Here is a 16,899-nt window from a genome sequence, read left to right as displayed (position 1 = left end):
GGGTTTGTGTTTGTATTTCCTTTGAAAAGTGTCATATACTATTATGTAGAGATATTCACTGTGCCACTTTTAGCATCTACATTGACCTGACCACTTCTTCACTGAAGATTATGTGGAAATGAAATAATCATACCTGTTTGTGATTCACTTCGACTCTGTTGTTTTCCTTATTATCAGTGCAAGAGAGGAATGGCTGTATATGCGGCAGTATCGTATATGGCTCACATTGTGAAGCCCCAGGCTGAATCTCTACAACAGTGAAGAAAAAAAAAAAAAAAAGAAAAGGGAAAGAGGAAAACCAATAAAGGTTACAATAGGCAAGACATTGATTAGGCCAGAGTAATTTTATGTTGGCAGGCAGTAGTTGTTTTTGGTGTCTTCAGAGAGACAATAAAGTTGAGTTATTTATAGAAATCCAGGCATATTCCAAAGAATCCAAGAACTGGGCAAGAAACAAGGATTACCCAAGTGTTTTTCAGGCGTCAATATGATTTTATTATAAGTAGTTTTTTAAATTAGTTTAGCAAATTTGCAACACTGCATGAAGGCACGAGTGTGTGGTAAGGATGAAACTCCTGTAAACGTTTCTTGAGGTCGTAGTAGGAGAGAACTCACTGTAGATTGAGGTCCATGCTTCAAACTAGAGTGAGACAGACACTTACTGTCCTTGGAATACACGTCACACACAAAGACGTTATACCGTGCTGTGCTAGGTGTTGTGATATGGGTGTGAATAAAAACATATGTAATATATACAATTTATAATGGACTCCAACAGGACCAGATTATACCATTCTCTGGGCCCGGTGACAAGAGTGGCACGAAATGGCTATTGGAGCCACCTGAAGGCCAGCAGGTACCACCCCCAGCATTCAGGGGCCACGCAATCCTCTCTGGTGTTGGTGATCGGCCTCCCTGGGCGTGGGTCCCATCATCTCTGTCCTCTCTTAGTGCTGCCCAGGAAGAGTTTATTTCTGAGATTACCATCTAGAGATACCTGGGACCTGCTCTTGCATCTCGCATTCAGATTGGCTCCCAACTCCAAAAGGCTGCTTCCCCTTGTCTGTCTGTTCACAGTTCTAGGGTTGGTCCCATGGGACATGCATGGGATCTTCCTGGAGCTGTTGCTAGCTGCACGAGCGGCCCTGCAACTTGCTGCTCACTCTAAGGCTGCAATCAGCGTGCTTACTTTGCTAAGTCTTTATTTGATTTGGTGTTTGTTTAAATATGTTTTCAGATCATCTGCAGGTCCTAAATCTAGAACAGTCTGTTTCATTCATTAATGCTCCTACATTAAACTCTTGTTCATTCTAGTTGAACTGAGTTTCTGTACAATATCAAGTACCAGGGAAGGAGGAGCCGGACGGGGGGTGGGGGGTGGGCAGGAAGTTAGTAAAGGTGATCAACCTACACATCATAAAACAGCATATCTTTGTGTGGCTGGTAGGACATTTGCTTGCATACAGACGACCTGGCATCCAAGAGGCCAGATCCCAAGCACCACCAGGAGTAACCTCTGAGCATCACTGAACATGGATCCCCTTTTTCTTAAAAACTGCAAACTTTGAAAGTAAACCATTTGTCGATTTGGTGGTGTCAGTTTTTGTCCCTACCTCTCTGATTATTAAAAGCTCTGTTGAAATTTCTAGTGTTTTCTAGATTTTTGAGTTACTTTGAAGACACTTAAATAATCTTAAAGGTTTATCTGGTAGATTCCAATTTTCTTTGTTTTTGTTTTTTGGAATTTTGTGGCTCATGCCGGTTCTCCAGAACGACCACTGTCTGTATCTTCACTGCTGTGCACTTGTTCTTGTTTTAAGTATAGAGCCTGAAATCACTGGGCAGAGGTGGTTCAGTGTCTGGTTATTTTATGATTGTTTAAGTTTGTGAAAGGGACCCTTTGCTTCAGAGCCAGTCCTGTCTTGGTGCTGTGGACCTACTGTCACAAGGGAACAGCATCTCAGTGTCTTTTACAGTTACTGCAGAAAGCAGGGTACTTTTTCTCACCAGATTATTATGTTGCTACAGCTTTAATTATTTAGAGTTAAGCATGGGTTGGTTTCCTTTTATTTATTTTTTTTGAGCTTCTGCTATTTTTATTTCAAGTTTTTTCTGCCTAATTACTTAAAAAAAAATAGATCCCCTCCTCTTTCCTACCAGGACTTAAAAATGTCTCATAAAAATAAAACTGACGGGCCCGGAGAGATAGCACAGCGGTATTTGCCTTGCAAGCAGCTGATCCAGGACCAAAGGTGGTTGGTTCGAATCCCGGTGTCCCATATGGTCCCCTGTGCCTGCCAGGAGCTATTTCTCAGCAGACAGCCAGGAGTAACCCCTGAGCAACGCTGGGTGTGGCCCAAAAACAAAACAAAAAAGAAAAAGAAAAAAGACAAAAAAGAAATAAAACTGACAGCAGAGATGCAATGTGGCATGTTAAGAAGAGGAGAGGCTTAAATCTTGACTCTTTACTAAATCAATCACTTCATTTCTGTATTATATGTGGAAAAAGTACACGTCACTCATCTGACTAATGATCTCCTAATTATGTTTCATGACAGTTTATAAATTTCAGATCAATGGACCTTTATAAATTGTCATTATGTTCTCATTTTGCATAAAATGACATTTTAGAAATTAAGCGTAATTGCCTCTCATTTTCTTTAAGTACCTACTGGAAAACTGCTGCAGAAAAACACTAAGATGATGTTGTCTGCATTTCATTGTTCTAGTTCTGCAGAATCAGAAGATCTGGCCGTGCACTTATACCCAGGAGCTGTTACTATTCAGGGCGTCCTCCGGAGGAAAACACTGCTAAAAGAAGGCAAAAAACCTACAGTAAGATTTGATCATATTATTTTCTATATTCAAATGTTACCAATAAGACCTGCTGTATCCAAGACTTAAAATAGTTTTGTTTTTTTATTTGTTTTGGTTTGGTTTGGTTGTTTTTTTTTTTGTTTTTGTTTTTTTTTGGTTTTTGGGCCACACCCGGCAGTGCTCAAGGGTTACTCCTGGCTGTCTGTTCAGAAATAGCTCCTGGCAGGCATGGGGGACCAGATGGGACACCGGGATTCGAACCAACCACCTTTGGTCTTGGATCGGCTGCTTGCAAGGCAAACGCCGCTGTGCTATCTCTCCGGGCCCTTGGTTTGGTTTTTGGGTCACACCCGGCAGTGCTCAGGGGTTACTCCTGGCTCTATGCTCAAAAATTGCTCCTGGCAGGCTCGGGGGACCATATGGGATGCCAGGATTCGAACCACTGCCCTTCTGCATGCAAGGCCTTACCTCCATGCTGTCTCTCCAGCCCCCAACTTAAAATAGTTTTAAATATACATTTGCTGGTTACATTTTTCTGTTGAACATGTTTCTCCATGTTCTATTTGCCACATGGGTTTCAGTTAATTGTGTTCTAAGGTTGTTTCCTGAATTCTCTTGCTCCCTCTGCAGAACTGTTTCTTAAGAGCCTGAAAGTGGCTCCCAGCAGCTGGTACTAAACTGAGTCTGGGACCATGCTGGCAGATGAGCACTGGACTAGTGAGCAGGCTTGGAGAGCAGGCAGGCTGGTGGCAAGACAGTAGTACTAGCAGAGGAAGGCCAGGAGGAGCAGAGAACAGAGTAGGGGTGCTGAGGGCCGAGAATTTCAGGATGTACCCTTCTTTCTCTCTAGGTAGCATCATGGACAAAATACTGGGCAGCTTTATGCGGGACACAACTTTTTTATTATGCTGCCAAATCTCTCAAGGCCACCGAACGGAAACATGTAAGTTTGCTGCCTTCTTGTTGCTACCGCCTTTCCTTGGGACTAAAAAAGAGAGTGTCCCAGTGAGGCGGTCTGGAAATTAATCTGCGGGTTCTTCCACAGGAAAATTTCAGAATAACTCCCAGATTTCACAGTTCTCTTTTGAGCTGTTTTCCCATTATAAATGTCAGAGCTACACCTCACATAACATCTATTGTGGTACCAGTGAATAAAACTGTGACTGAAATTCGAGGTTGCCCCAGTCAATCTGAGAGTATTTCCTGCCCTGTGAAGAGAGATGGTGGTTACTGTGGCTGAGGGTCTGCTCCACTTCCTTGTGTTCCTGGGGGCTTCCATGAAGTCTCGTGAGGCGCTTGTCATTATATGTCTGTTCTCTTTGGGGCTTTCACATACATTTCTATGTTCCAATATTTGAAGAGAAAATTCATTTTTTGTGCTTTTTCCTTTTTTTTTTTTTTGGTTACACCTAGTGGCACTGAGGGGTTACTCCTGGCTCTGTGCTCAGAAATCACTCCTGGCAGGCATGGGGATCATATGGGATGCCAGGATTCGAACCACCATCCGTTCTGGATCGGCTGCATGCAAGGCAGATGCCCTTCCGCTGCACTCTTTCCAGCTCCTTCGTGCTGTCTTTTTTTTTGTTTTTGGTTTTGGTTTTGGTTTTGGGGTCACATCTGGCAGTGCTCAGGCATTACTCCTGACTCTATGCTCAGAAATCTCTCCTGGCAGACTCGGGGATCATATAGGATAGCCAGGATTTGAACCATTGTCCTTCTGCATGCAAGGCAAATGCCTTACCTCCATGCTATCTCTCCGGCCCCCCTTCGGGCTGTCTTAATAAAACTCCTTGGAGGGGGCCGGAAAGATAGCACAATGGTGTTTGCCTTGCAAGCAGCCGACCCAGGACCTAAGGTGGTTTGTTCGAGTCCCAGCATCCCATATGGTCCCCCGTGCCTGCCAGGAGCTATTTCTGAGCAGATAGCCAGGAGTAACCTGTGAGCACTGCTGGATGTGGCCCCAAAACCAAAACAAAAAAAAAAACAAAAAAAAAAAAAACTCCTTGGAGGGATTTCACTCCTCAGTTTTCTGTTAGAGAAGAGGAGGGAGAAACTCCTGACCATCACCAGGTGGCCCCAAACAATATGTGTATGAAGAGATGATGCTAGAAGATAGAATGCAAAGTACTGAAAACAGTGGAGGCAGACATGTTTATAATTTTTGTGTAAACATTAAAGTCCAACTGGAATAAAATACTTGACTGTATATAAACAACAGATAAAAGATCCAAATCTGTCTAAACAGTATCACCAATGTGAGTGTCCCAGCCAAACGTAGGACCTGAATTTAATCATGATGAAATGAATCTAATCATATCCAGATTGTGGAATGTTTCTATACAACTGGCTTCCCCACTTTAGGCCAAGGGTTGGCAGATAGAGCAGTGTTGGGGGACAAGGTGCCTGTTTTCCATTAGAAGAGACTGAGGAATTTGAACCCTAGATGAATTCTGTATACACCTTGGTTGAATCTGGGCATGTTTGCAAAAGCTGTAAAAGACGATGGGTGGAGTGGCTCAGTGGTTACAGACCTGGCCTTTAGGTGTGAAGCCCTGAGTTACTGAACCCAACACCTCATGATTCCCTGAGTGCCACCAGAAGGTAGACAACCCTTCCAAAAATTTTTTAAAATAAAACAATAATGGTGAGAACAACTGAAGGATTTTGAACGTGAATGTTCTGTAATTGTGCTAATTGATGTACTTAGATAATGGGGTGGGTTGTCTTGGTGCTATAGAGCTTGGTGTACCTGAGCACTACCCTAGGTACTGAGCACTAACCTCCCCGGGCCCCCCCAGAAGGCAGACATTCTTTTTTTTTTTTTTATAAATTATCTTTATTTAAACACCGTGATTACAAATATAATTGTAGTTGTATGATTACAGTCATGTAAAGAACACCCCCTTCACCAGTGCAGGATTCCCACCACCAATTTCCTGGATCTATCTACTCCCCACCCCACCCACACCTGTACTCGAGACAGGCTTTCTTTTTCCCTCATTCATTCACATTGTTATGATAGTTTTCAGTGTAATTTCTCTAACTGCACTTACCACTCTATGTGGTGAGCTTCATGTCATGAGCTGCACCTACATGGGAAGATGGGGGAAAATAAGGGTGGGACTGAGGCAGTAATATATTAGAAATGAGATTTGTAGGGCAGTATCAAGGTCACAATACAAGATGGATGTTATGGATATATAAAATATATGCATACAATACTACCAATAGGAAAACAAGGAGGAAAAAATTCCAGTGACTGTCCCAACATAAACCAGTGCTAGAATGGCCCGCCCTCCTCCCAAAGCGCATTCCTATTAGTGTAGGGAGAGGTAGAGGGGAAGCCTGAGGACCACTAAGAGTCCACCTGAACCCATTTCTGGCCATCTGAGCTGGGATCCAGGGAAGGCCTGGAGTCAGGGGAAAAAGACAAGGACGGCTGGGGGCCTGCCAAGCCTCCCAGCACTCCCCAGGCCAGGGAGAAAGGCTCCAGTATGGGGCCTCCCCAAACCCCATACCTGGCAAGAGCTGGTCTCCAGAATCAAGGAGGAAACCGGAAGCCAGATGAGGCAGACATTCTTAGGAGATGCGTGTTGAACTGTTCAGAGTTTGGTGGGCCAATGTTGGCAGCATTGGAAATGATGAAATAAACGCAGATCAGAGTAGTGGGAAGTCGTGGCCTTCTCTCACCCTCACTTTCAGCTGGAGGCTCCTGCAGCAGTGGGAAGCTGGGGGTACACCTGGGACAGGAGGCCGGCAGCTGGCCTACCCAACAGGAAGGCACAAGTATGCTCTTCTGTTAGAACAACCTGAACGCATTCAGACTTGAGTTTCGCTTGGGGTGAACCACTGCTTCATGTTTCTATCACAAAACTTTCTCCTCTTTTCTCTCCCAGTTCAAATCCACCTCCAATAAGAACGTGTCCGTGGTTGGGTGGATGGTGATGATGGCTGATGACCCGGAGCACCCAGATCTCTTCTTACTGACCGACTCTGAGAGGGGTGAGTCATCCCAGTAAGGCCACTTTTACTTGGGCTTGTTATCGGGAGGCAGTTTTCTGCCATTTTATTGGACATATCGTACTCATTAGTGTGTTGAGATCTTCTTAGAGATTCCAAGTTCATTTAGCAGGAGGGGAAGAAGGCTGGAGGGAAGTGGAAACTTGTTTACCTCTGTTAACTCAGAATCTTACCTGGGTCCAGAGAAAGCCTCAAAGGAGCCAAACCACTGACCTTGTATGCAGTCGACCCAGCTTTGAGTCCTGATACTGTGAGTTCCCTCCAGGCATCAAACCAGGACAGCCCTAAGCACCTTTTGCTGTAGCTCTTCTCCAGAGATCTTCAGTTTGCCATCCTCACTGTACTCAGTGTCATCCTCAAATTCTCTATTGGCAGAGGTTTTCCATGGAATGATTTTTTTTTCCTTTAGCGGAAAACCTCTTTTTTGCTCTTTGGCTCCAAACCAACAAAATAGAAATTCATAAGCGAGTCCAATTCATAGGCTTTCTGAATCAAAATTGTGTGTAATTATGACATAGAGAAAAGTCCATACTTGTTGGAAAAACCTGGCATTAGCAGTAGTTATATTACATTTTGTTTGGTTCCTTGAGCGCTTTCATTGGCAGCACAGGTACTAAACCATATTGTTCTGTGATGCCTGGTAGGATGATCCTCAGAGTCACTTTCTTTTTGTTTTTCCTTGTTTTTTGATCACTGCAGGAAACTCGTACAAGTTCCAAGCTGGCAACAGGATGAACGCAATGCTGTGGTTCAAGCATCTGAGTGCTGCCTGCCACAGCAACCAGCCACAGGTGAGCTGGCCTGGCACAGGCATGGTGTCCTGCTTCTTTGTCTGGATGACAAAAGTGCTCACAGGTCACTCCCGGCAGTGCTGGGGGGCCATGAGGTGCCAGGGACCATATCTGGGCACCCTGCATGCCAAGCCTACAGTCTGGTCCTTTGTCCCATCTCCCCAGCCCTAACAGCGTGTTTATATAACCAGATCTTAGAATTTTAAACAGGCACTCGAGCATTGGTACTGTATGTGATAAATAATCCAGTTATGCTCATATTGTCAATTTTTCAGAAGCTGATGCAGATAAGAGATTGGGGGAGTTGTTATTCTTTTTGTTGTTGTGTGATTTTTAGTATTCCTAGACTTTAAAATTATGGGAGCTGCTGTGCTTTTTAGAAGGCAGGGCACAGGTCCATATTGTGCCTGCTGGCATAGCTTTGGAAAACTGGTAAAAAAAAAAAAAAAGACAGTGCTTTCCTTAAACTTTCTGAAACCTGTTCTAGACCTTGCCTGGAAAACTGTCAACTAGCTTTTAAAAACAAATTATCCTCCTAAGTTCAAAGAATTAACTGTACTACATATTTGAATTCAAATGTAGAAGGAATCCAATTAAACATGATTGTGTAAACAAAACTATTACATGCTCTGTTGGTTTTGTTTCAGTCACAAAGTCCTGCCAGAATTTATCTAGTCCATTTTATTATTTCAGACATATTTCTATGATGATTTTGAATTCAGAATTATCTGTTGAATGAAGAACATTGTGGGAATTGATTGTGATACACACAAGGGAAGAAATCCCAGGATAAGAACAATAGAAAGGGTATTTGTTCACTGGGAATTCTAACCCCAGCTGTCTCCTCTCCTCAGTACATCTCCCTACCCTGTGATCATCCAGAGATCCTACAGCCTTAGACAAGAGTGATGCTGAGGGACCAGAGAGAAAATACAGGGGTTAAAACACTTGCCTTACCAAAAAAAAAAAAAAACCACTTGCCTTGCATGCTTGGACTTTCAGTTTGATCCCCAACACCACACATGCTCTCCTCTGAGCACCACCAAGAGGGGCTCAGTTTTTTTGTGTTTTGTTTGTTTGTTTGTTTGTTTTAAGATGAGGTTGCCCATGGTTTCTCCCATCCAGATTTCACCGTGCTGGAGAGCGAGTGTTAACGCCTGTCATTGACAATGCCTTAGAGTATTGTAGTACTTTATGGTTATTCCTAAATGTTGGCCATACCAATCTGATTCTTGATTTTTTTGTTTTGTTTTGGATTTTGAGCCACACCCAACCAGTGCTCAGTGGTTGCTCCTGGCTCTAAGCTCAAGGATCACTCCTGGCAGTACTTGGGGGACCATATCAGATGCCAGGGATTGAATCCGGGTCTGTTGCATGCAAGTCAAACACCCTACTCATGGCCCCTGATTTTGTTGTTGGTTTTTTTTGGGGGACCATACCCAGCAGCACTCAGGTTTACTCCTGGCTCTGTGCTCAGAACTCATTTCTGGCAGGCTTGGAGAACCATAAGGAATGCCAGGGATCAAACCCGGATCGACTGCATGCAAGGCAAACACCCACTGTGCAACTGTTTCAGCCCCCCAAATTCTTGATTTTTTTGCAAAAGCTTTCCATTAGAAAGATGGAAATAGGGGCCGGGTAGGTGGCGCTGGAGGTAAGGTGTCTGCCTTGCAAGCGCTAGCCAAGGAAGGACCTCGGTTCGATCCCCCGGCGTCCCATATGGTCCACCCAAGCCAGGGGCGATTTCTGAGCACATAGCCAGGAGTAACCCCTGAGCGTCAAACGGGTGTGGCCCAAAAACAAAAACAAAAAAAAAAAAAAAAAAAAAAAGAAAGATGGAAATATCGGGACCCACTAAAATCAGGCAAGCTCAGAAGAAAGACTACTTTGAAAACAAATCATACTTAAATCATCCTTTGTCAATCTTCTGTTTTCTAGGCACCTACGAACTTGATGACTTTCGAGTGAAGCCTAGGAAGGACGGAGGTGTGGTGCTGCTACCGTGGGTGGCGGGAGCCTGCCGGAAGAGCGCCGGCTACAAAGCAGCCTTGTGCCAGGCAGAGCCCCGAGGTGCCCGCCCAGCCTTTGGAGTTCCGACCCCGAAGCAGCGCTCACTTCAGGGTGCCAAGCGAGCTCTTTCCAGACACCAAACTGCCGTGGACCCTGCTGCTCCTCTCAGAACCGACCTGTGGAAACCACTGCCTTAAAGAATGAAAGGGAAACCCACCCAAACACCAAATAGTGTGCATGCGTCTCTGGCGGTGCTGGGCGCTCGAGCAATCAAAGGCACCCGAGCCACGCGCCCTTTAACTCGGTCCTCATGCGGGGGCAGGGTGGGCACCTCTCTTTACCGTTACACTTGAAAGGAAATACTGAGGTTCTCTGTGTTGCCCCAGGAGCTGTTTTTGAGGTGCAGAGAAGCTTTGCACCCTCATCCCGACCAGCCATGTGAAAGGGGAACATGCCCCCCCCCCACTTCCTCACAAGCGTGCCGGTACTAGACGATCTCATGACGGGGCCAGATGTGAAACACTGACCTGAAACTTAGCACTGTCCTGGGCAGGAACTCAGCTTCCTGCCAAAGGTAGAAAGACTGTGTGTGCGTGCATGTTCCTGCCAAAGGTAGAAAGACTCTGTGTGTATGTGTGTGCGCGTGCGTGTGTGTGTGTTTGTGTGTATGCCGTGAACTCGACTTCCTGCCAAGGGTAGAAAGACTGTGTGTGTGTGTGTGTGTGTGTGTATGTGTGTGCGTGTGAGTGAGAGAGAGAGAGAGAGAGAGGTGTGTGAGTCTTCCTGCCGTCTTTTTCCTATGGGCTGCAGGGATAGTGATTGTGTGTGTGTGTGTTGTGTGTCTTCCTGCCATCTTTTTCCTATGGGCTGCAGGGATAGTGACATCTGCCCAGACTCACTCTGCCTCCAGATTTTCATTCACCCGACTCCCCAGCTTGTCCCTGCTCCTTGCCACGGGATACTTGCAGCACCCTTGGCCAGGAGTGTTTCTTCTACAGTGTTGTTTGTGCACAGTGCCATGTTCCTTGTTCCTTTTCAGCGGTGTTCATCATGGAAGGCCTAGGGCACTCAGGTTTCAAAGAGCTGTTGGGGAGACTAGATAGAACACACAGAGGAACTTGAGAGGGTAAAGATTCTGGGACTCCTGAGTCTCAAAGCACTCTCCTTCAAGGTCTTTTCCAGCAAAACTTTGCAATGAAACCATCTCACAGCGCTAGATGCCACTGCTCTGGTTTTGTTCCCCACCGAGCCTCCTGGGGGGGGATGAGAGTACTTTCACCGCCTTTTCTGTGCATCTCCTTGCCTGTCTTTTTGGTGTTTGCTTCGCTAAAGATTTCTGGGGGTGCAACCCTGTGGCTTTTGTGTGGTTTTCTTTCTTCAGTCATATGTTAGCTTGGTAGATGGGGTACAGGCCAGCCAGCCTGTGTGCCTGCTGTGTGATCGGATTTGAGCATGAAGCTGGAAGGCTTGTTGCTTTCCACTTCCTACATTCAAGTAGCAGCTCACAGAGAGTAAGAAACCGTGTTTGGATTCTGAGTGAGTAGCATGTCTGTATATAGTTGTGGTTTCCAATAGACTCTTTACAGAACCATGGCAGAAATCACCGTTGTTTCTTGGTTTTCACATTTGTTTGCTCAGTTGATTCATCACAGCTTTTTTTGGTTTGATTAGGTTTTGGGTTTTTTGTTTAGTTTTCCTTTTTATGTTTTGTTTTGGTGTGGTTTTGGTTGGGGGTACACCCAGTAATGCTCAGGGGCTACTCCTGGCTCTGCACTCAGGAATATCTCCTGGCAGTGCTAGGAGACCATATGGGAGGCCAGTGATAGAACCCAGGTCAGCCACATGCAAGGCAACTGCCCTCTCCACTATAATCTTTTTCGCCCTTCCTTACTCCTTGCTTTTGAAAATCATTTGAGCATTTGCAATAAATGCCAACCAGTGAGAAGATTATGGATAATAAAGTTTGAATAACTCATGCACCAAATGACTGATACATAATAATAAGTCAAGCAAAGAAAACTTGTCACCTGAATATTTTGCGCCTTTTCAAAGAATAGACTATTAATTTCTTCCTGGTTCTTTGAGACACATTCTTTTTTTTCCCTTTTTTTTTTTTTTTTTTTGGTCTTAACTAAGACTAGGTGTAACATGTTGATGAGGGTATTAAGGATATCTTGAATGTTGGTTGAAATAACTCACCTGTCATCTATTTGACGTCATCAGTTGCACCCAGGGTAGCCTTGAGTGCTGCCTCATTTGCACTTACTCCTTTGTCTCTCTTTGGAGGTTTGCTGACAGCTCGCTCAACTTCATGATCTAACAACTTGGACAAGTTCTCTGTTATTGACTAGTAGTCTCTAAATGACCCATCAAGTTTCCACTTCCTAGAATTTGCCACTTTACAAAGATTTGGAAAGTTAGCAGGAGCCAGTCGTTCATTGCCTTGAAGTTTGAATGCCTTGATGGAAGGAAATAAGCTTTATTCATGTAGTCTAGAGCTCATCTTCTGCTTTCTTGAACGCCATTATCTCCACTCCTCCTCCTGGTAATAGCATTCCGGAAAAAGACCCTCATCAGTAAAACTGTATTGCAATGCAGTTTATTATCTCTGCATATGCTGATATCAGCCTATGCTGACCAGTGAATGCTTTCCGAGGTGCATTTGGATCTTTTGTTACTACCCATTGTGCTGCAGCTTTGATGCCAGAGCAGGGTCTAAAACCAATCAGAGGGCTCATCCCTTGATAAATAGTAGCATATAAGGTATTGAATCTCCAGGTGATTTGATTTGCTGTGATGCAGTCGATTGTGGCTTTGGGATTACATAGTATATTAGACCAAGAGCAGCTGTGATGATTTTGCTTCTTAATTTCAATCCATCTTACACTAGATGCAGGGGTCTCAAACTCAGTTTACCTGGGGGCCGCAGGAGGCAAAGTCGGGGTGATCCTTGAGTGCAAAGTCAGTAGTAAGCCTTGAACATTGGGGATGTGTGACCCAAACAACTAAAACAAAACAAAACAAAAAAAGATTCCTCTAGGGCAGGGCCACAAAATAGTGTACAGAGGGCTGCAAACGGCCCATGGGCCGCGAGTTTGAGACCCCTGCATTAGAGGATTTATCTAGGCAGAGCAAATTCCTTCAGCATTAAGGGTCCAGAGTAGTTAGTTAGTCTGGTTTGATAGATGATTTTGGGGTGCTATCTGCAACATCATATAATTTCAGAAACATTGCAAGCAAACAAGTAATTGGTAGTGAGATTCTGCCACCAAGCATTTAAGTGGCCCTGATTTCCAGACTTTAAATCTATGCTGCCTCCACTGTGAGCACTGGAGGCAGGAGATGGGAAGGGGGAGGCAACCAACTGACTCTTCACTTGCAGAAGTAAATTCAAACCGTGTGCCCATTGCTGCTACTCCTGAGGCACATTCATTTACAATCCACATTTAAACCACTGTAAGGGAAGGAAGGCATCCCAGTGTTGCTTATCATAGAATAAGAAAACCTGCTGCAAAGACTTTTGAAAAAAATCCCTGGCCTCCATTTGGAAAAGGAAGGTGGATTGGAGCAGTCCCAGTCTTGCTGTGGCAAACAGATGATGCAAAGTGAATCGTGAAACTGGTAGTATTTCTTCGATGACTTTTGTTTTTGTTTGTTTGTTTGGGGGCCACACCCAGTTACACTCAGGTTACTCTTGGCTATGCGCTCAGAAATTGCTCCTGGCTCGGGGATCTTAAGGGATGCTAAGGATCGAACTGAGGTCCGTCCTGGGTCAGCCACTTGCAAAGCAAGTGCCCTACCGCTGTGCTATCGCTCCATTTGTTTTGTTTTGTTTGCTGACTTTTTAGGGTTTGTTTTATTTTTGCTCTCTCACTCTCTTTGGAATGCAACCGCTTTATGATTTTATTCTCTTTTTTCTTCTGCTCAGAGATACCAGCATTGTGACTTAATCACAAATGACTTGGTCTTTCCAGACACGTGACTTCAGTATTTTAGGGAGGGAGTATTTTGCTCCTTTAGCAATGGCCTGTCTGTGGAGTAGCTTGTATTCAGAGGCTTCTCAGGAGAGAGATCTATGCACCCACACTCAGGCTGACATAGAGCAGGTCCCCTCCAACCATCGAGGAGGAATATGGGGCAGACATGGTCAGTGCCTTACAACCTGAAAACAACTTCAGGGCACAAGTGTGGCTCAAACTGTTGCCCTCCTGCTGTTCCTGTTCCTTAGAGTGCCCACGATGAGCCCACGAAGGGTACCCACGTGTTCCCAATTCCCCTGGAGTTTCTGTCCTTCCCCGAACAGGCCAGGAGAGTGACAGAAACCTGTCCACCGGGACCAGCTCTCAGGGCCTTCATCCCGCTGGAGTTAGTTAGAGCTTAGCCTTCACTGTTTGACCTCTCAGTAGCCTCTTTGAGAATCAAGCCAGCTGGAAAGAGTCGCTAATCTTTGTGCTATGAAAACTACTTCCTTAGATTTTGTGATGGGTGCCCCCTTCTCCAGAAATGAGATTGGGTTGGGCCTCTTTTGAACATGTGCGTAGGACTCGGAGCAAGCTATTTCACCAACTAGCATTGGTTGCCTTGAAGACACTGGTGAGATTGGATTGTACCACTCTGGTAGCTGCTGAAGGGGCTTGATGCTGGCTCTGCCTTGGCAGTCGAGGTGGGGGTGGGGACTTGGCAAGACCTGGCCTGAGGATTTTGTGCAAGGTGGAGCTATTCTTGTGCAACAGAGTCATAAGAAATCTTACTGTTTGAATTTTTTGTTTGTTTATTTATTTGGGTTTGGTTTTTTCGAAGAACTAAGATTTTCCCGGAGAGGCATCTAGACACGGTATTTTAGAACCAGTGACGGTTCCGCTGGTAACCTGAGGGTTCTGAGCAGAATCTGGCAATTTGATTGTCACCATTGCAGCTGCAGTGAGGAGACATCATTCAAGTGCTCTGGGACTGAACTTGTCTTTTCAAAACAAACAAAGTGTCTTACCTGTTTGTTACGCTGTCCATGCCAAGCAACAACTAAAGTTCCCCTCGAAGAACCCACTCACAAGTATTCCCCAATAATTGGTGAATTATGGGGGGTGGCAGAGGAGTTATTTTATACAAGGCTCCGGACCCCGCAAAGATCCAACATACGCGCCCTAGGATGTTTGTGACAAGGTGAGAAACATCAGGGGCCATGGGGGTTAGGCCCCTATGAGAATGCCAGAAACACACGCCATGGAGACTCCTCTGCCTGCTGACTCAGGTGCTCTCCAGGAAGCTCGGCGTGCCGTGACCTCTGGCAGTGATGCATGCCCCCCGCTTCCTGGCTTCCTTTGTGTTCACGCTGCAGGTGTGAGTGTGAGAGCTGCTGTGTGTGTTTGCCTCAGCTCCCTTCCAGCCAACTCCAGTCCCATTTTCTGAACTTTCTATTGAAATAAATTCCTTAAAGAAACTGATTGTGTGCTAGTCCATTTCTGAACAGCATTTCTGTTTTCTCATTTATAAATAAACCCACTTCATTTCGTCTCTTAAAACAGTTAATATGGCGGGACCGGAGAGATAGCATGGAGGGTAAGGCATTTACCTTTCATGCAGAAGGTCATTGGTTCAAATCCTGGCATCCCATATGGTCCCATATGGTTCCCTGTGCCTGCCAGGAGCGATTTCTGAGCATGGAGCCAGGAGGAACCCCTGAGCACTGCTGGGTGTGACCCAAACACCAAAAAAAAAAAAAAAAAAAGTTAATATGGGGGCTAGAGTGGTGGTGCAAGGATAGGGCATTTGCCTTGCACACGCTAACCTAGGAGTGGCCACAATTCGATCCCCTGGTGTCCCATATGGTCCAGAGCTATTTCTGAGCGCATAGCCAGGAGTAACTCTGAGTGTCACCAAGTGTGCCCCCCCCCCAAAAAGGAAAAAAAACAGTTAATACAGTCACTGTTGCTTCTCTTTGGGTCCCAGAGTAGGGTTGGACCCTGGTTCAAGATTCTGGCTCTCTGGGGCCAGAGAGAGAGCACAGCGGTAGGGCGTTTGCCTTGCACGCTTCTGATTCAGGATGAACATTGGTTCGAATCCTGGCATCCAATATGATCCTCGTGTCTGCCAGGAGCAATTTCTGAGCACTGATCTAGAAGTAACCCCTGAGCACTGCCGGGTATGACCCAAAAACTAAAAAAACAAACAAACAAAAAAAAAAAAAAAACAGAGCCCCTCTGTTTAAACCCTTTCTTCCTGCAACCCAAGAGGTGCCAAGTTTTCCATCTTAGTTCTCTGAGGCTCCATGTCCCAGCCTCTTTGGCTCTGGTCTGGAAAGTAAGGCGCTGGGAGGATAGGAGGGTGTTTCATAGATTCCACATACGTTTGCCTAGAGTAGCATAGGAACCTCCGTTTCTGGTAGATTCCTCTCTGGAGGTCATGAGACAGGGCCAGCTGCCTTTGAGCTGGAATTGAGCACAGTGTGGGTGTGTCTGACCCACAACTGCCCCCTTCAATGACACTTGTCCATTTTGCCTCTGAGACGTGCCTGAGGTCCTAGCAGCCCCTCTGGCCTAACTTCTCCCAGGCTTTACTGCTGTTGCTTTAGTGGAAACAGCCAAGTAAGTTGCTGTGTTCTTTGCTCTGGACCCAGAAGGGACAAAGACAGGTAAGGAGTCACATCAGCTGACTCACATATTGGAGGGCTCTGGGCTGTGTTTGGGGCATGGTCAGGTGGTTTTCCCAGGAATGCTGGTCCCCCACCCAACACTGTGGAGCCCACCTGGCCAAGCTTGTGCCCACAGTGGAGAATGCACCCTGTCAGTGAGGATGGGAGATTGTCTGGCCCACATCAACACCTCCCTTGTTCTCTGCTTGAGTTTGGTGGTTTAACTTTTTCTCAGGCCAGTGTTTGTGACTGTGTGATGCCTCAGGTTCACCTCATCCAGCCCTGATGCTTTGTGGAGTTGGGGGAATCTCAGAGGTGTTCCGGAACATCCAGAGCACTGCTGATGATTCTTTTTTCATTTGTTTTTTTGTTTTGGGGTCACACCCAGTGTTGCTTAGGGGTTACTTCTGGCTCTTTGCTCACAAATCGCTCCTGGCAGACTCAGGGGGACCATATAGGTTGCCGGAAATAAAACCGGAGTCTGACCTGGGTTGGCCGCATGCAAGGCAAACTCCCTACCACTGTGCTCTGTCTCCTGCTGATGATTCTTGGGTACTCACGGCAGATGGTGCTAGGGGCCACCAGTCCTCTTCTGAGAACCCAGCGGGGGTCTGCCGCATACAGAGCAGAGTG

The 16,899-nt window shown here is 45.7% G+C and overlaps 1 protein-coding gene across 2 annotated transcripts in view; it reads left to right on the top strand.

Moving 5' to 3' along the window:
• Positions 1–9,867, top strand: part of RALGPS2 (Ral GEF with PH domain and SH3 binding motif 2) — a 443,748-nt gene extending 433,881 nt beyond the window's left edge. For both annotated transcript variants that reach the window (XM_049776392.1, XM_049776394.1), the window contains 6 exons: positions 779–856; positions 2,730–2,835; positions 3,668–3,760; positions 6,714–6,819; positions 7,537–7,628; positions 9,567–9,867. In XM_049776392.1, the coding sequence (XP_049632349.1) occupies positions 779–856; positions 2,730–2,835; positions 3,668–3,760; positions 6,714–6,819; positions 7,537–7,628; positions 9,567–9,596 (505 nt within the window). In that variant the 3' untranslated portion in view covers positions 9,597–9,867. The remainder of the gene's footprint in view (positions 1–778; positions 857–2,729; positions 2,836–3,667; positions 3,761–6,713; positions 6,820–7,536; positions 7,629–9,566) is intronic.
• Positions 9,868–16,899: the final 7,032 nt, after the last annotated feature.

Source organism: Suncus etruscus, chromosome 7 (assembly GCF_024139225.1).
Source record: "Suncus etruscus isolate mSunEtr1 chromosome 7, mSunEtr1.pri.cur, whole genome shotgun sequence".
In the NCBI taxonomy this organism is placed as follows: domain Eukaryota; kingdom Metazoa; phylum Chordata; class Mammalia; order Eulipotyphla; family Soricidae; genus Suncus; species Suncus etruscus.
Note: the sequence above shows the minus strand (reverse complement) of the source record. Positions and strands in the feature narration are given on the sequence as shown.